The sequence below is a fragment of the Saccostrea cucullata genome, unplaced genomic scaffold, assembly GCF_032062105.1.
Source record: "Saccostrea cucullata isolate Sc308-1 unplaced genomic scaffold, CSIRO_AGI_Scuc_v1 ctg1956, whole genome shotgun sequence".
Classification (NCBI taxonomy): domain Eukaryota; kingdom Metazoa; phylum Mollusca; class Bivalvia; order Ostreida; family Ostreidae; genus Saccostrea; species Saccostrea cuccullata.
This window is the reverse complement of record NW_026918132.1, coordinates 44,741-64,997: the sequence shown is the minus strand read 5'-3', so window position 1 is coordinate 64,997 and position 20,257 is coordinate 44,741. Positions and strand designations below refer to the sequence as shown.

The following is a 20,257-nucleotide window of genomic DNA, read 5'->3' as shown; positions in this document are numbered from 1 at the left end:
AGCCTTCGGCTCAGGTGAGCTAAAAATATGATTATTAGTCAAGTCAATGTTGTCTACTGATCTTATGAGTTACTTTACATGTCTACAGAACTGCTGACTGACTTGACCTGTCTACAGATTTAAAGAATTTCCCTTTTTTACCTTTCTTGTCTACAGATCTTATGACTTACTTGACTTTTCTAAAAACTGCTGACTTACCACTCTGTATCAAATGACTTTTTCATCAACTGCTGACATTCTTGACTAGCCTAGAGAACTGCTGACTTCCCTATAGAATTCCTGATTAACTACTGACTTACTTGATTTGTCTTCAAATCCAATGACTTTTTGGACTTGTCTACAGAATTCCTGACTTACTGAACTTGCCTACAGATTTGCTGAGTTACTTGACTTGTATATGTATCAATTGACTTATTGACTTACTAGACTTGTATACAAAACTGCTTACTTGACTTGTCTACAGAACTGCTGTTCTGTGTCAAATGACTGAAGATTGAGTAGTGTGATCTGTGTGTGAGGAATGTGGAGGTACTGGGACAGCTCTGCTTTATCAACTGTGGTGATCAGCTTGGAGTTGGTAGTCACCTAAAACAATATAAGAATTGAGTAGTTTTACAACACACACTCAATTTGATACATGTGAAGAATGACAGATGAACATGGTAAACAGAGTGTAATCCACTATGCTTGTTGCAAGTACTGCCTATTATATTCTTGAAAGTTAAAACCATGTTAAAATTTGGATTTGTCTCCTTACAAAAGGCAATTCTGCTTAATGGATGGAGGATAGAAAAAAGTGAATGTTTCTACAGGATTTATCAGAAGCTCTGTATTATTATAACAGAAATTTCCTTATATAAGTGAATTCTTCATAACCAAATTTTACTAGATATTGAATATTCATGAAAATATCTTTATCTTAAAATTAACCTGAGCATACAGTCCATTACTATTTTCCATCCCAATCTTCTGGTCAAGGTAGAACAACAAATTATCATGTTTTTGCTGTTCATAGTAAATGTTCTCCACAAATGCAAATTCTCGAGGAGGAAGTTTCTGTTTGGCCCTCAATACACCATCAGGAGTGGCACACCACAGTAAGACTTCTTTGGCAGCTTGCATCACCTGAATTGAAACATGATTAACTTTTTTTCATTTTCTGCTTTTAATTTCATTTCTGTCCATAATTATATCTAAAGAATTTAACTGTTTAAGAATTCAACATGTTTGCATTTCTAAAACGTTTTTACAAAGTATCAAAATCTTGCCAGGAACAGAAAATCCCACTTTTCTTACCTTTGAATGTGAATATGAAATAATTTTTTTTTTATTAAAAATAATATAAGATTTCATTTTTAAATCAATAAATGATTTTTAAATTACAGTATATTTTGAATATTTTAAAGTGGTTGTATGTAAAACCCTAAATCAATGGGTAAACCCAATCAAGCACTTTTTTTTAAGACAATGCCATCATAGTTTAACCCAAAATACAGTATTACAAACATAGTCAAGTCCTTGAAAAGAAATCAAATACCAAATTTTCATTATCAGAACAAGTCACACCATTTGATGCAACATGCAGTCTTAGCCTAGATAAGATGACCAACTTATGCTGCTTACAAGTCCTACACAAAGACTTGATCACAGGTTTTTACACAGAAGTCATAATATATAACTTCATTTACATTGATGGCTAGAATTCAATTCTGAAGATACCCTGTCTTCTCTGATTGCAATATTTTCTGTACCTCTTGTTCAATGGTTTCCAAGTCATCATCGCTGTATTTCTGGCAGACATGGAGGATTATTGAGGCACATGTATCAGCATGGAAGCCCATGAAGACATCTCCTGTCTTATACCCTGCTTTCTTCTCCCTGGTGAAAAATTAATGCAAGAAATAATGGCTCTATCTTCTTTGAATTCTTTCAATGCTAAAATTCACTAGAACTGTCCAAACACGACAAAATACTCCCTGCTGGCTTTATCAGAAGTAAGTTTTTCCATAATAAAGATATGTAGCACACATGAATTATGAAATTTTTCTTCCAGTGACCTTGAACTTCCCCAAATGACCTTGGGTCAAGGTCATGACACACCCTTAGGTCATGGGGCAATCTTTGTTGAAATGAGAACCTACCAAGTTTATGCATAAGAAAGATATGGAATGGACACCAATTATGAAATTTTTCTTCCAGTGACCTTGAAGTTCCCCAAATGACCTTGGGTCAAGGTCATGACACACCCTTAGGTCATGGGCAATCTTTGTGTGAAATGAGAACCTACCAAGTTTATGCCTAAGAAAGATATGGACTGGACACCAATTATGAAATTTTTCTTCCAGTGACCTTGAAGTTCCCCAAATGACCTTGGGTCAAGGTCATGACACACCCTTAGGTCATGCAATCTTTGTGTGAAATGAGAACCTACCAAGTTTATCCATAAGAAAGATATGGACCGGACACCAATTATGAAATTTTTCTTCCAGTGACCTTGAAGTTCCCCAAATGATCTTGGGTCAAGGTCATGAAAGCCATAGATGCTGTTTACCAAATTTGATTGAAATTGGTTCAGTAGTTGCAGAGAAGAAGTTAAAAATGTTCAAAAGTTTACGAACGACGAATGATGTCGGACGAAATCGGAGAGCAATAAGTCACCTGAGTTTACTCAGGTGACCTAAAAATGTGAAAAGTCTACAATGATGACGACAGTTGACGGACAAATTTTGATCCAAAAAGCTCAATTGAGCCTTTATATAGGTGAGCTAGAAAACTGCAAGCAAGATAAGTTGACCTTGGGTTTCTTGAGTATGGTAGAGTTGTCTTGACAAAGTCCTCTGCCCAAATTTGCAACTTGTGAGCCAGGCTGACTTGGACTGGAGACAACATGGTGGAGATGTTGAGGAAGTGTTTCTCCAGTCGGTTGATCAGAGGAATGGGGAACTGTCTGTATACAACCTCCTTCTCTGCTACCACTATCAACCTGTAAACCAATTATAAAGCATGAAAGTCTTCTGTTGCCTGTTTTGAAAATTTTCCTTTTTATTCACTCTGAGGAAAGTTTATTTACCTGAAATTCTTGTGCACTCTACACTTGACACGATGAGTTCCCAATCCAAGATCTACATATCTTTCACCTCCAAAGTAGACATAATACTGAAAACAAAAAGGAAAAAACCCAGTCAGAGCTGCATGATTTAAAACAATTATTGCATGTCATCTTACAATTATCAGGCACACCATAGAACTATGCATGAAATTTGTTTCAATTTCCATTACTGTACAGGGGATTAATTTCACGGGTTGTAATTTTCACGTTTTTCTTTTTGTAATTTTCACGTTTTTCTTTTCTCTGACCCCTTCGCGGTTTCTTGAATTCGCGGAATTGGTATGTAAGAAAAGTTCCCTCCCTTATCTATATATATTGAAAACTTATTCACTGTTTCTTGAATTCACGGATTCATCAACACCGTGAATATAGCGAATATTAACATCGCGAGTTATTTTCCCCCTATACAGTAACTCTTTACAACTTACTGAACTGCGACGCATCATACACTTCATGTTCATGTCATAGAAATATGACGTTACCTTTTCCCTGCAAGCACTTTATAGCACAAACGGTACAAGTTTCTCTTAAGTTTAGCACAAAAAATATTGTGACGTAATACATAAGAAAGAAGGAAATTGGCACTAAATTGAAGATTAAATGAACTTTTAAAAGTGCATGGAAATGCGTCATTGCAGGGAAATGGTATATGCATGATTTTTCGTTAGAAATAGGAAATGGTATATATGCGTTAAAAAGAGTGAATGCAGGGAATGGGGTTAATGACAAAACTACAAAACGGATAAATTGGGGAAAAATTTCTTACTTTCATACAGGACAAATCAAACCCAAAAGAAATACCTGATTAAGGGCATCATAGAGACTCTCATACAGATTCTCCAAGTTCAGAAGAACCACAGTTTTTCCTGTTTCCATGCAGATCTTGATACGATTAATATTTCGGCAAACCTAAATAAAAACAGGAAAAAAAATCCTTTCTCATATTTCAACCAGGTTTAATCTAAACATTGTTAATCTCATAAAGTTAAAAACCTTTAATCATATAAGTTGTACTGTAACAAACAGTCATGTGCGATTATCAAATGATGTTACCAAATATACAAAACCCTTGCATTTTGACGCTGAAGACCTGAATTTAAGGTTAAAAATTGCTTTCACAAATCATATACATGTCATTTTGTTCAAGAAGCTCGAATCCTTTTACCTGTGTATAATCTTGATGTTACCTGTGTGTACTCTTGATCACTTGGAAAACTGCTACCAAATATTGTAATAGCGTTCTTCATTGTCAGAATCTTCTGTTGTAAAACGGTCAAAGCTCCGTAGTTTTCTGTCAGCAGTAGCAGGTATCGTGTATCACTTACAAAAAAAGAATGGTACATTATTATGACTAAAAAAACTAGCAAAATCATACAGGGATTTTAATAAGTTTTTTAATAACCTGACCTTTTGCAATTCACTTTGTGAAGCGGTCAATTAAACATATAACCTATATATTGTATTGTAATCCCTTCCTTCTTTCCAATGGCATGAAATAAACAAAATTACAATTAACTTCCTTTGTTAAGCTAAAGATAATTCTGTACCCACCTGTCCACTCCGTCACCTTGGAGACAGGCTTCAATGAGACCAGCAGGTGTACAGTCAGGATCTCCTGGGGAAGGCTGGAAGGAATATCAGAAGTATGGATAAATCTTATGACAGTCACTGACAAATTTTCAGAAGTGTAACATCCCTCCCCCTATCAGTTGAAAATAATACATAAAATACCTGTCTTTTGATGAAAATTTACTTGGCTAATGAATAGAGACTCCATCTTAACATTCAGCATAAAATTTTCTACACCAATTAATCCATTAACAATTTTGCCAGATACCTTACCTGACTCTTTTTTTAGCGAGCTTGAAAAAGTACACATTTTTTTTTTACAAATTTTTTTTTTCAATATTTCTTAATGATATATAGAGCTAGATGTGTAATTGTGACAATAGCCAGTGAGTTTATAAAATCATTCTTAAAGAGTAAATATAATTATAAACAAGTATTATCAGTATGAATCTTCACCAAAATATTGCTGCTATGAATATTTCTTATTGTTACCGTTAGAATTTTTTCCACTGTTTTGAGTTTCTCTGAGAACACGGCTAAAGGATCTTGCTCTGCTGAGTGTTCAAATCCTCCAAAGTTTCTCTTGATGCAGTGTTGTAACATCAACCAGGTGGGCTTCTTGTTGTTCTTCTCAGCAAAACTGTACACCATCTTTATCAAACTGTAAATAAAACAAGCATATATTCATCTCAACTTGCACATGGCTTATATAAACAAAAGAATAAATATCGAGTGCATCTTTTCAATGACAGCAAATCGCAGAAGGAATTAAATAACATGATTTTTTTCAATCTTTTTGACAACATACTTTAACATCTCTGAAGAGTTATCATAACAACACAAAGCAGGAAGGATGTGTATTGAATTTTTTCATGATCTATTTCACTCATTATAAATAACATTTTTACCTGTAGAAATCCCTTAATCCAAAGAACTCCCTCTTTGTAATGACAGATTTAAACACTTGTAGGTAGGACTCTGCCAGGGGTTTGATCAGCGGCTTTATCATCTTACTTATCCTTCTGTTACTTGAGCATATTCCTCTGCAATATTCATAATATAAATACAATGTACAATAACTCTCTTTATTATTTTTTTAAAACTTTTTTTTGAAAGTTTTGAAAATGCTGCTATTTGTTTTCAACCTTATACAACAATGGCTTCAGAAAATGATTTAAGTGTTTAAACAATTACGTAAATTGATTCACAGTCAATAATTTGAGTTTCAGTGAAATTTCAGCAAATTCCGGGGGAAAATTCTTTCCACATTTAATAATTTTCATGTTATTTTACACTTACTCTGCACTCTCTATGAGTTCTCCAGGTCAGGGAATTTCTCTCTGTTAGAAGGTTTCAATGTATTTATTTAACCAGGATCCAGAGCCCAGTTTAGAAATCCCTATTTCTACCGAAAATCACGAATATTGTGGATTCCCGCAATCACGAATTTTCACGCACTTTACAAATTTCATTTAATCTTCAATCTATTACCGAATTCCTTCCTTTATATTTGCTTAAATTTCATAAAATTAGAAAACTTAAGTTATTTTCTTATTGAAAATTACGTCATAATATAATTTACGCTAAATTTAAAAGGAACATGTAGCATGCTATAAAATGCTTGCGGTGAAATGGTAACGTCATATTTCTATGACGTGATCAAAGTGTATGTTGCATAACAATGTAGTAAGTTGTAAAGAGTTAAGCAAATGCAATTCATATATTACTTGAATGTGACTAAAGGTTTGAATTACTCTGCACTCTGTAGATTTTATATGTCAATCTCTATATCAAGGATTCCACGATTCCTTTTGGCAGGATCCAGAGCCCAGTTAGAAATCCCTATAAAGGCTACCTAAGAATGAGCAGGTGGATTGTAATCAGTGATTATGAAGACCATATAAATGTACATGTAAAGTAAACCAATTGTTTACACAGACATACCAATGGGCAAAATTACACCATTAATAATTACTCACTTTTTCTTCACAACCCAATCAGTTCAAAATTAAAACAGGGATCATGATGTATCTATATGGTGAATGAATGAAAACATCACAATGAACCTACTTTTTTATGTTCCTACGAGATCACCCTGATATATGTTCATATCAATGATCAATGATCAAAGAGATACAAAAATTTAAAAAAAAACCATTGATTTAAATCAAAAGATGGTAACATATACAACATTGCTCCCATTAATTTTTTACATGTTCAGTTAGTTGTTTCATACTGTAGATTCAACCATCTTCAATCGCAATGGATGCATTCATGAATCTTAAATTTGAGAATAATAATTTGCGAATTGACGGTCAATTTTCATCATTTCAAATAAAAAAGGTGCAGTTAAAAACATTTCTCATTTCAAAAATAATTAATTTCACGTGTATATTTAGGAATTTATAGTTATAATCATGAATACTGCTAAGTCTTCCCATTTGGAATTCGCTTTAAATCATCTCAGTAGTTATGTCATTTAAAACATGAACTTCAATTTGAATAAATGAATTTTACATGTAACTACACAAACAATGTCAACAATCAGAAATGTTTGTCTTAAATCTGACCTTGAGGGGCATTCTGGGAGAATCCTCGGCCAGTCCCACTTCGTCCAGAACAACAACAGACACAAATCTGTTGAGATCTTTGTCTTTCTGGTACATGGCACACTGACGGAAAGTACCCACAATTCCCTCTGGTACAGACAAAGGACTGCATTGGAAGGACACCATCTGGACCTATATAGACAAAACCCTTTAAACAAATCTCTATAACTACTAGAGACATATCTCTATAACTACTTTAAAATCACATACTTTCGAGTATCAAATTTTCATGGTTTGAGGAAAACATATTGGTTACTAGGACTTGATTTCATGGTGGAAGAATTGGTCAGTACGTACATGTAGTTATATGTGTAAAAAATTGCATTTTGTGGTGGTCTCAAATTAATGGATCTTTTCATGCCTTGAAAACAACAAAAATTAACCCCCACGAAAATTAGTGATTTCACAGTATTATGATTAATAAAACTCTAAAGTCGAGAAAAACCTAAGGCTTTTAGTAATTATACTGTATCTCAAACATAAGTATCTGGAATACCATCAGAATTGGGAGTCCTTACCACTTTAATTTTCCTTTAAGTATTTTTAAACCTCAAAATCTCAAATCCATTGTATATCATTTCTTTTTCATCGCTCCATTAAGCTCTAGATACATGTATCAGGACTTTACTGTATCTAGTTACTATATTCATTCATGGAGATTTTCTATAATTAAAATGTCACCTGTTTGTAGTTCCTGTAAATCTCTGTGTGAGCAGCATTTCCCTGCATGGCATCACCTACAATGGTTTTAGCCAGGGACTTAGAACTGCCAGGTTTTCCCACCAAGAAAAGAGGAATTCTGAGCTCTATACAGACCACCATCATAAACACATTCTCTCTCAGAGCCTGGTTCTTAGCAATGTTGGCTCCCAAGTTATCAATCTCCAAGAAAACATTCTGGCATCTGGAATATTCAATCATCATTTATAAATTTACAATAAACTGGCAATAAAAACATACACACTATTTGTTTATCAATAATGTTTGGCAAAAACAAATGTCTAACAACTTGAAGACAGTATACATGTACATTTTTGAATTCATAAAATTATTAGCTGGCTGTTTACTGCCACAACAAAATTATAGGATGTCATCAAATTCACACTTTAAGTACCTGGTGATAATGTCCAACATCTGTTCAGCCCCTCTTTGCCCACCACCTATAGGAAGGATACATGGAGGTCTAAACTCATCAACCATTTCTCTTCTGAACTTCTCTCGGTTTTTCAGACATGCATGGTAGCACACTCCAAGAGCCAGAACGAGTGACTTTGTCAAATTACTGACAGCCTGCAATGATTTCATTGGTCATTTTTACAGCATGCTGTTTGGGCAAAAAGTACTGATTTTCATCTCAATTTATTTGTATAAAACTAATTTCTCGAGGATTTTGATTTTGAGCAGATCCATGAAATATCAATGTTCATTGACTTAGGAAACAAGTGAAGTTTTATAAAAAACGTATCCTGGAAAATGTCTGTTTTACAAAATACATGAAAAATGGAGGAAATCACATGTAGTAGTCTACTTTGAGATTTTTTCTACCTACTTCCTTAAAATTATAAAACTTAAGAAAATATCCGCCCCTCCCTGACCTGAGGCTGAGGCACACTGATCTTAGGCTGAGACACACTGACCTGAGGCTGATACACACTGAACTGAGGCTGAAAATAGACACAGTCACGTGAGGCAAAACACACTCACCTATAAAATAGACAAAACTACTGACCTAGATATACATAAACTCTCTCCTACAGGATTAATTAAACTACACTCTCCTGAGGCACACTGACCTACAGAATGACAAAACTACACTCATCCTACACAATAGGCACACTGACCTGAGGCTGAGACACACTGACCTGAGGCTGAGGCACACTGACCTGAGGCTGAGACACACTGACCTGAGGCTGATACACACTGAACTGAGGCTGAGACACAGTGACGTGAGGCTAAGGCACACTGACCTGAAAAGACAAATCACACTGACCTGAGGCACAGCCAAAACTACACTCAGTCACTCCAAAACTACTTCTATAAAAAGACAAATCTACACTCGTCCTAGAGAAAAGACTCTACTCTTCTTCTAGAGAAAAGACCTCCTCCTCCTCCATCAGATCAAACAGGTTTGTCTCCCCCTGACTTTGTCTGTAGAACCAGCTCATCACCTCCAGGACTCTCTCCACATCTCTCAGGCTCACAAAGCTACATTCATCCTGTAAAAATAAACAAGTTTACAGTAAAGACTCTCACCACATCTCTCAGGCTCACTAAGCTACACTCATCCTGTAGAAATAAAAACAATCACTGTAAACTATAAAGAGAGTAAGTTTGACAATTATGCTTAAAAAATTCCTGAAACATATTCCAATTTGTAAATAAGAATTCTCCACATAAAAAATTCCTTTTATCTCAGTGTTGATTTGTACATTTTTTAAAAACTTTTTTATCTTCAATCACATTTAATCATAAACCCAGATTAATTTATATAAATCTTTCTTGCCTGTTGTCTCCTCATGAATTCCTGAGCTGATGTAAGAATATGACTGACTGTTGTGTCTAAATTTGGTTCATTTGGAAGTTTTCCTCCTCCAATCTAAAAAAAGTAAGAAAAATATCAAAAACATAAGAAAGTCAATGAAGAAATATTCCAATAGATGAATTGTGTAATATATATCTGAGTTCTACCTTCCTTAAATTTATTCTGAATACATTTTCTGTGACATACATATCTGAGGACCATCTGTTTGATGTACATTTTCTGTGACATACATATCTGAGGACCATCTGTTTGATGTACATTTCTGTGACTTATATATCTGAGGACCATCTGTTTGATGTACATTTTCTGTGACTTACATATCTGAGGACCATCTGTTTGATGTACATTTTCTGTGACATACATATCTGAGGACCATCTGTTTGATGTACATTTTCTGTGACTTACGTATCTGAGGACCATCTGTTTGATGTACATTTCTGTGACATATATATCTGAGGACCATCTGTTTGATGTACATTTTCTGTGACTTACGTATCTGAGGACCATCTGTTTGATGTACATTTCCGTGACTTATGTATCTGACAACCATCTGTTTGATGTACATTTCTGTGACTTACATATCTGCGGACCATCTGTTCGATGTTCATTTCTGTGACTTACATATCTGAGGACCATCTATTTGATGTACATTTTCTGTGACTAACGTATCTTAGGACCATCTGTTTGATGTACATTTTCTGTGACTTATGTATATGAGGACCATCTATTTGATGTACATTTCTGTGACTTACATATCTGAGGACCATCTGTTTGATGTACATTTCTGTAACTTACATATCTAAGGACCATCTGTTTGATGTACATTTCTGTGACATACATAGTCAATCAATGTCTTTGATGTACATTTCTGTGACTTACGTATCTGAGGACCATCTGTTTGATGTACATTTCCTCCACATTAGTGTCCAGTTGTCCAAAGTCATTTTCTGGGGAAGCATACTCTGGGGAGGGGCTTTTGATAGACATTTCTCCTCATTGGAACTCGGACCTAAAATACATTTCAGAACTTATATATCCAAACATGTAAGTAATTTTCTGAAGAATGAGAATATAAATTAACCAGAGATGAAGCACGTCTTTGATGAAAGTAAAAGTACCCATTCTGTCTGTGGTTTTGTCAGCATCCACGTGGTACCCCAGTCCAGCTTGTTCTAGTCTCTTGATCAGGTCCTCAGAATGTCTGTGTAATTATAACACAAATTTACAATATCCAATTTTTATCAAGATCTTAGAGACTATACAGCAATATTTTGTCAAAGAGAGAGAGAATTACCAGACTGCATGTCTTTCTTATATAAGAGATGTTTGTAAAAATATTTCAAATATTTACAAACCCTTATCCCTCTAAATTGAAATTTTTCAAAGCCCAAGGGGCATAAATCTGTTGAAATGGTGAGGTTGTACCCAAAACATAATTTGACCTAGGTTTTCATCTGATAAATCTGTATACCAAATTTCATTTCCAAATGTGCAATGGTTGTGAAGAAAATGAATTGGTGTGTAAGAGAGAGAGAGAGAGAGAGAGAGAGAGAGAGAGAGAGAGAGAGAAGGGGGGCATAAATATTTAAGATGTTTTAATCAAATGGAAGCAGAAACCACATACTTTCTGTAGGGGTTACAAGCAGCCACGATTTTCAGGGTCTGACAGAGTTTGAGTGGTTCCCCCTCCATTGATCGGTCACACATGATCTCCTTGATTAGACCTATAGCCTCTGTAGTGTTGGCCTCATCAAAGAACAACACAGTATACAGTCTCTGACCATAATTAGCTGTGTTCTCCTGAGCTATTCTCTCAGCCTCCAGCACTTTCCTGAGGATGTCACTTCTACGTGTGTCTCTATGAATCTAAGTAGCATAAAATGTACTGCATAACACAAAATAGGGGGAAACGTCATAATTCAGCCGAAAAATAGCGTTTATAGTTAAATCGCACATTTAATGCCAATCTGTATTTTTTATACCTTCATAAGGATCATATTCTGGACCTCCACCCCAATAGGACACTGAAGCTGACACATGAATTTGACCAGACGGGTCTTTCCACAGCCTGTTTCTCCCATAATAATCACAGGGATGTCACATCTAAATCAACAAGAAATTCAGCATTTAATTTTCCAACAATTCATACACGGCAAAATATGCAATCTTAAGATGCTAAGAGATATCTTTATATGAAGCACTTTCATAAAATGTTTACCTGAAGCGCATGTAGATGGCCAGTATCTTCTTGACATTGTCTGTTGTAAGTTCATAAGTCGGGTCAGGGTCAAATACATCTTCTACCCCCATCACACTACACAGTTTGATGAGTTTTTGAATTCTGAAAAATACACTCATTTTTTTTTTTTTGTGGTCTTTTTCAAAAAAAAGAGGACTCCCTACTTTTCCAACATTTACCTAACTACAAGTATAACAATGTCTTTGATGATATCTCATTGAATAAATATACAGTCATGTACATTTAACAAAACTTAATGCAGCAATTAACTAGATACACATGTCAGGAATTGAAATTGGCTACTGAACTAAGCTAAAGTTCATTAATTTAGCATCTAATTGACAAGCCACCTTGACCATTGAATGCTCTAAGTCCAGGTGGTGCAAAATGTATAGGATATGTGCAACAAGGTATTTCTACAAATCATTAATTGAAGTGTTATTTCTGATTCAATGCATTATACAAGTTAATTAAGTGGCCAGAAAAAGTTGATTTCATATCCTATCCTAGCTTTTCTTCATTCTGAAAAATCACAAATTATTTATACATATTAATTATATATGTAGCTTACCTTGGTAGACTGTCAAAGTTTTCATTGATAGGGACCCTGTTTCTGGTGAGGGCATCCTGCAGATTTCTCTGCATGATCCCCTGTTCTAGAACGGTCGCTGTTTGTACATCTATCAGGTTACCAGACTGTCTCTCTATGTTAAATCCCAGGAACGTCATAGAGTTGTGGTCAGGGTTAAAGAACAAGTAGGGATGGGGGCTAAAATATTTAAACATTAAAAATGTCTTCTTTCCCAACACATGTATAAATCAAAAAATTTGAGAAAGTCCATTGAAAGGTACTGTGGTGTCATTAATATTTGTTGAGTGCCAATTTTCAAGGATTTCGTTTATTGAGCAGATCCACAAATTTAGATATGTATTGAATTAAGAAATATACTATTCATTTGTTTAGGCAATGCTTTTGTCCATGAAAATTATGTATCCTCAGAAACGTCCTTTTTGTAAAATCCACGATAATTGATGCAAACAAAAATTGATGAAACCACAGTATTCCATATATAAAGCAGCTGAAAAATTTATTTGTCTATGCACTCATTGGGTAATTATCTATTACAACAACTGTAATGTTCAGACCAGCAGACAAGGCCACTTTACACAATTTATGTTCAAGACTTAGTCCAGAAGTATAATCAGAAATTTCACACAGAGAAACATTAAATATCCTTGATCATCACCTTTCAACCAAAAAGGTAACCTGATGACTTTACCTGCTCTCCCATGTCCTCCTGAGCTGAAACTGACGGAGCACGACCTCCTCATTCTCCTCCTCCTCCTCAGACTCCATCCTCTGTAACATCTGTATGGGGGACTCCTCACTCATGTTCAGCGACCGTGTAGCAAAGTCCTGTCAAAGTCACTAAGTACAATTACACAAATCAAATGGCTATAAATCTATAAATTAATGAGCTTCCCTTCTCAATGAACAATCCACAAACAAGGTGTGTGCATGAAACATTGCAATATGTACAGAAAATAAATGGTTTTATTTGCAAATACATTCATTATTCCTTGGGGAAAAGGTACTATAATTTTGTAATGTACCCATTACAATGAAATGGCAAAAGGAGGTAAAAATGACCTAAATTTTTATCATGACATACTTTCTCTGAGTATGCATAATTTGATCAACTGACAAAGATTCATGATTCTACATCCAACATTCTGCAAGATAACTGATTTGGATACAATTTGACTAAATCTATGTTTATATACCTCTGTGTATAGAACTTCAGAATAAGGTCAATGTGACCTCTTTTATGTCACCCCCACCTCCAATCTCCAAAATGCATCAATTGACATTGTCTGATAATTCTACATCCCACATTCTGCATAATATGGTCTAAACACGATCTTTCCATGTATAGCAATAACATTTCAAAATAAGGTCACTGTGACCTACTTTTAATTAGTAGCACTAAATAACCTTTTCCTAATAAACCAACTAGATCCAAACTCAGGCTCTCAGCTGATGGACAGACTGTCAGTGAATCAAAATGGGAGTAAGATACAGGTGACTCTTGATCTCTCAAAGTTCAAGGGACCGCGAGAAAAATTCGAGAGATCGAAGGGTTCGAGAGATTAGAAAGTCAATAAAATCCAGAATTTTCAGTTCCGACCTTCGATGTTTTATTTTTATAGATTCCAGGAGTATATGTAAATAAAGAAATTGCACGTTTTCAATTGTATTTTACAGTCAGGTAATTTACTTGATATTAATAACAATGGTTGTATTTCGAATAAATAAAACAAATTCCTAAAGTTTCAATATTTATTTGTTCTTCTTTCATGATTACATGAAACTCAAATAGCAATTATCAGTTTTGCTATTCCGTGTCTTGATCAGGTCCTTCACCAGTGTTCACAAGATTTTTCTTAATCAGTATTCAGTCCTTGAGAAAAGAATGTCTTGTACAATATTTGCCATACTGTGATTATGTAGACTCTAATTAAAGTTCATAGTCTATGGACACTTATATATAACGAACATCTATAAATTATTTTCTAAAAATTATCATCTCGGTTTCAATTTTAAAAAGTTGTTAATTGGTTTATAATATACAATGTACCAATAATAAACAATAAATTATATCAACACATGGACGACCCACAGGTGTAGTGTCATCTAAGTAAACACCCAATTAACACCTCCATGCCAGCCCCAGGCGTTCACTGTTTTCCAGGTAAGTTCAGGCTGCATCAATTTTACGGTTGATTCCTGAGTATACATGCGCAATCAAAACTTCGAGAGATAGAGAGTAAAATTCAATGAAATATGTCTATCGGGACCCAGGTTTTGGTTCTTGAGATAGAATACTTCGAAAGATAGAAGTTCGAGAGATCAGGAGTAAATTTGCTTAGTTATAGAAAGGAAAAAAACGGGACCGGTTCATTTTGAGTGATCTGAGTTCGAGCCATCTCGAGTCACCTGTATGTGTAAAACACTACAAATCCCCACTCCCACAGACAATTCCCCAAAATATATATAGTTCTTACTCTTGACATCTGGATGAGAAATCTTAGGACAAATTGTGAAAATCCTGGGAGATCTTGTGCAGCTGCAAGTCCAAGGAAAGCCGAGTTCTCAAAGTCCACCAGTTGTGTGTTCAGGAACCAGACAAAATGTCTTAGCTCAGCCCAGGAAGGGTCTCTGATTCCACAATGTCTGTTAGATAAAAATATGTTCTTTTTTATACAGAGTGATCCCTTTTCTAAACCACATGAATGTTCATGGCAGTTGATATGTATTCACTATTTATAACAGGGTTTCAAAACTGTGTTCATAGATTGGTGCAAATAGTCCCTTGATGAACTAATCTTATATACTTTTTATAGTTACGTTTGAGATTTAAGTTACACTAGAGAATTACTTGAGCAGTGTCTGTAGACAGGTTTGGGGGTTTCCCTCTGTCCTCCTCATATCTACATCCCCCAGGCCTCGACCCATGTCCAATCTGTACAGGTATTGGAATGGTCTCTGGAAAACGTTGCTCTGGAACTCCTTCTCGTCAAATAGTAAGTCATTCTGTCCAATATCTACAATAATGAATGGATTTAAAGTATCTAATGCATAACTAAGCAGATATGAAACTGAACCCCACTTTTCTTAGTTTTCAGGCTTATTATGATATGGCAAAAAACCCCTAATTACCTGGAGCATTTCCTTGGTATTTCTTAAGACTTTCATGAGGAGAGCGACAAGTCACATCAGGCAGAATATCCAGACATCTGTGCATGCATTTTATAAAGCCTCTCTAAATATATCATATACAAATAAATTATAATTCTAAAATAATTCCCATTTTTAAAATGACATAAAATGAAAAGCTCATATATCAAAGAAACTCTGGCATAGAGAAATTCCAACAACAGTATATAAAGTATATAGAAGAAATTAGAATAATTTTCCAGCTGACCTGCTCCTGGAAGTCCCTGGCCAGTAGAGGCATGGTCTCCACAATGTAGAGGTCGTAGGGCAGCTTCCTCCACACGTGTCCAGTACTATTGGTCAGACAGCCCAGGATCAGTAGCTGGAACAGCAGGTAGTCCACCCCCTCCTGGACCTGATCAACCAATCAGAACACAGAATTTATAGACAATTCTTCAAGATTAGACAGCATGCAGTTAAGGATTCAGATGGAAATACAGTGTTCTCTGGATGCCTTTTTCAGATCTGATTTAAGATGCAGTAAAACACACTTCATGAGCAAGCTTATAATAGTAAACATGCTATAAAATAAATTGACACTATCAGTGAAATAGTTTTCTTTTCCTCTTTCTGGCTTATAAAATATAATGTGAACTAAATGTTATCATGACAAATTTCTTTTACTTCACAGCAAAATCGTGTGACTCTGGCAATTTGTTATAAACTTGTTTTACTGTATATCTAGTTGTTCAGATGTTTCTTTTATAAAATAATATTAAATCATCCTTACCTCATGAGAAAGATCAATGTGAAACAGTCGTGGTTCTATTTTCCCAGGATGCAACATGTTCTTCAGGAGTTCACCCATGATGTCATCAATGGAGATTTCCCTCTCGTGTAAAGGTATAGATACCACTGCCTTCTTGCTTCTAATGACACCACTGTGTAGACCTTGTAGTTTTTCTGCCAATCTTTTCTTGTGTAAACTCTTGCCAACTCCTGCTCTCCATGATTTCACCACTCTCACTGTGCAGCTATTAATAAAGAAATCCACACTTACTATAATACAATACATACAAAACTACATTCTGCATGTTTTGATGTGAATCATTTGTTATTTGCAACATTGATAATTTACCAAAGCTTGACAGAAATAAAACATTTCCCACCAATGACTTCTAAATTAAATTTCTTTTGCCTATACACACAAAATTATCAATGACAGGCTTAAAAACAAAATATATTAATATCTAGCAAAAGTTCAATCATGTTTCTTTGCAACATGCAATTATTTAAACTTACATTCTGCAATTAAGTACTGCAAATTCACATCTTAAAATCATTGTACAAGTTTAAATAAACACACTATCAATACATGTACAATAATTACATACTGTTCAAAGTCGGCTTCAGCAGCAGGGGTTGCACCAGGTCTCCTGATGTCAAAGGTCAGCTTATCCTTGATGTATTTGGTCATGTTGTCATGTGTCATCAGAGGGAGAGGGGGGCGTCTGTACTTGTCCAGGGCCGCCACAATTCTGGAGTGGTATTCCCTCTCTGTACTACACACCACCACCAGTTTGTAGGGAATATCTGTAGAAATGTTCAGATACAATGATAACAAAATCAAAGCATGATGAACCTGAACTACTATCATTTCTAATATGGCTTCAGTTGGTATTTCAATAATTACCAAGTTCCACAGCTTTCTGCATGTGATGTTCCAGCCTTCTCTCCCCTTTATCACTGACTTCATAATCCAGCAGGTCCCCACTGACCAAACAATGGATTCTGTCTGTTGTGTCAAGTACAGCTCTCCTCCAAAATATCTCCACCTAAGAAAATCATCAGATACTAACTTAGTAAACTGTATTTTATGAAATAAAGATAAAATTTTTCATGTAGTCCAAAGACCTTTTGAACCTGATAATAATGCATTCAGTTGATCGATTGATTGTATGTTGTTCAATGTCCCTCTTGAGAATTTTCACTCATATGGAGACACCACATGTTGCTGGTAGAGAGTTGCAAATTTCCTATACTTGGCACTCATAACCATTGAGCAGTGAGGGATCTTTTTCGTGTCAGCACTTACTGCGACACAGAACCTCGGTTTATAGGGTCTCATCCGAAGGACCGGTCTCCACATCCAACAGTAGATTCGAACCCAAGACATAAGAATTAACTCCTTACTTTGCAACTCTAGAGCAGTCACTCTAATACCTTCGTAATGCGGGCGACTAACATACTTGCCAACCTCCAGCATATAAAAATCTGGTCATGACCAGATTTGGAAAGTAAAAAATCTGGTCATAACGCGTAGTCGCGTAACGACATTCACGACATATTTACCATGATTAAATTTTATACATATATATATTAAGTATTTGTGTATTGAGAATTCTTTAATTGAAAAAGGATTTATTTACTATGACAAAAAATTCATACATAATTTGATTTAAATTTACATGTTAAAAATGAAAATTGAAGGTTTCATATTTCAGTATTGACCGGAAGTAAGTGTGCATTTTTTTTTAAAAGCCTTTTCAGTTTCTGCTAAACTTGAAAGTATACCAATTTCAGCTTTGAAGTTATTTTTCCTCTCTCTTAATTAATTAACTACTGCAATATGTTTTAAATGTGAAGTTAGGCCTACACTGCCTTCGGTCACTTTATTTTATCTAGAATGAAAGTTTTTTTTTCCAAGATTCCTTGATATGTACATAAATATTGTTTCTTTTTTCTTGGTTCAATCAGAGACATTCGTTTGGTTCAATTTGTTCCTGTTGGCCCTTATAACGATCTAGTTCTATTGGAAGCCATTTTAATTGACTTCAAACATTGATTTGTCAAAACAACACCCAGTTAATTGTTTACACCTGCACTGATAATTAATCCATCGGCATTGTTTACGTAGATCTAAGCTTGGGTTATAACTGGAAGTTAAAAGTGCAACCTAATTTACGAACCAAATCCGGAAAATTGGGAGATTTTCGGGTTGTTCGGCAAAAATCAGGTGATAAGCATGACCCGCCAGGTCATAAAAAATAATCGGGTTATGGGTTGAAAAATCGGGTGTGACCCGACGAAATCGTGTGAGTTGGCATCTATGGCGACTAATGTTGTCACTCAACAGAATTTTCATATCTTCCCCCAGACAAAATTTTACTTATCTATTTTATAAGTAGTATGAATAAAAGAAATATGCTTTTGTGTACAATAAAATTTTAACAAATTAAAATAAAATAAGATTCTTCCCCCCCATAAACAGACCTCATCCAGAGATGTGTGTGGAGTACACATGAGGATCTCGTCCGACTGAGGCAGAGGCTGATCTGGATCATGGCTGTAGATTGTCAGAACAGTGTTCAATATCTCATCTGAAAACATTCCATACTTTTAAATTATTTTCATCTCTAAACTTTTGAACTAGAAAGGTCTGCCACACATTATCTATTAAAAAAGTCTTTAATGTAAATAAGATTTTTTTTTCTTTAATTTATGTAAATTTTGTTAATGAAACAATATACCATGGCTGGCTAGTATATTAAGTACCTTGTGGACAAAGTAACAAATTTGGTTCTCCTCTTTTAAAACAACTGAGAAAAGGTCGGTTCACTGTAAATGTTTCTAAAAATAATAAAAACATTAGTCACATTCTATTTATGGTTTACATGGTACCTGAAATCTGCTGATATAAAATTTATGATTATATATATACATGATTGTATAGCATGACTGCATAGTATACAGACCAGTTTCTGCGAGTCTCCTGAGAATGATCCCCAGATGTTCCACACTGAGATAATCTGAGACACTGGAGGAAATAGAGGACAGGAATTCCTCCCACAACTGTTCTAGGTCTGGGATCAGGGTGTCTGCTGCTGTGGTGCTACAATTAAAATGCAATGTTACTGATGATAATACCATGTAATTACCTGACATACAGTCTCATCAATGATCACGGAGAATTGGCAAATTAAAAGTCTAAGAGGTAAAAAATCTGTCAGACATACCATATAGCAGGCGGGTGTAAAACTTGGCGTTTTGGCTGTGCTAAGGTATTTAATTTTTTTTAATTTATTTTAGCGGACACAGGGTTTAAGCTCTTTGCAGATGGACGCTTACAAGAGTACTGACTATTTTAGCAATTAAAACTTTAGCGGACTATCAAACCGCCAAAATTAGCACCCCGCTAAAATAACCCGCTGTACAGTAGTGTTCTGTAGATTGTCAAAAAAAAGATTGCCAGACCAAATGTTCAAAACAAAAAAATGTAAAATTGAGTTTATATCATGGTTTCTTAACTTGGCAGAACACATTTCAGTGGAGGTAGAAAATGTCTGTTGGATGGGGACAATGATGTGCTAGCGCTATTGATTACTACGCAAAATCAATAGTTGTGGAGTTTATAATGACAAGTAAATATATATATAGGACTCTAAAGTGCGATGTAGAGTTGGCAAAAGAC

At 35.1% G+C, this 20,257-nt stretch overlaps 1 protein-coding gene across 1 annotated transcript in view; it reads right to left on the bottom strand.

Annotated features, from left to right (window-relative positions):
• The window catches only part of LOC134252694 (E3 ubiquitin-protein ligase rnf213-alpha-like), an 88,641-nt gene that overhangs the window by 25,708 nt on the left and 42,676 nt on the right, over positions 1–20,257 (bottom strand). Inside the window, 35 exon segments of the mRNA XM_062735232.1 lie at positions 449–585; positions 931–1,125; positions 1,752–1,878; positions 2,795–2,983; positions 3,071–3,156; positions 3,911–4,018; positions 4,297–4,429; positions 4,661–4,734; positions 5,171–5,339; positions 5,587–5,721; positions 5,978–6,023; positions 6,470–6,566; positions 7,219–7,419; positions 7,969–8,191; positions 8,402–8,611; positions 9,367–9,503; positions 9,791–9,883; positions 10,709–10,772; positions 10,774–10,838; positions 10,925–11,030; positions 11,454–11,695; positions 11,812–11,932; positions 12,048–12,170; positions 12,640–12,837; positions 13,349–13,485; positions 15,135–15,303; positions 15,509–15,674; positions 15,790–15,892; positions 16,055–16,201; positions 16,577–16,820; positions 17,181–17,379; positions 17,480–17,621; positions 19,060–19,166; positions 19,342–19,416; positions 19,542–19,678. Of these exon segments, the coding sequence (XP_062591216.1) occupies positions 449–585; positions 931–1,125; positions 1,752–1,878; positions 2,795–2,983; positions 3,071–3,156; positions 3,911–4,018; positions 4,297–4,429; positions 4,661–4,734; positions 5,171–5,339; positions 5,587–5,721; positions 5,978–6,023; positions 6,470–6,566; positions 7,219–7,419; positions 7,969–8,191; positions 8,402–8,611; positions 9,367–9,503; positions 9,791–9,883; positions 10,709–10,772; positions 10,774–10,838; positions 10,925–11,030; positions 11,454–11,695; positions 11,812–11,932; positions 12,048–12,170; positions 12,640–12,837; positions 13,349–13,485; positions 15,135–15,303; positions 15,509–15,674; positions 15,790–15,892; positions 16,055–16,201; positions 16,577–16,820; positions 17,181–17,379; positions 17,480–17,621; positions 19,060–19,166; positions 19,342–19,416; positions 19,542–19,678 (4,905 nt within the window).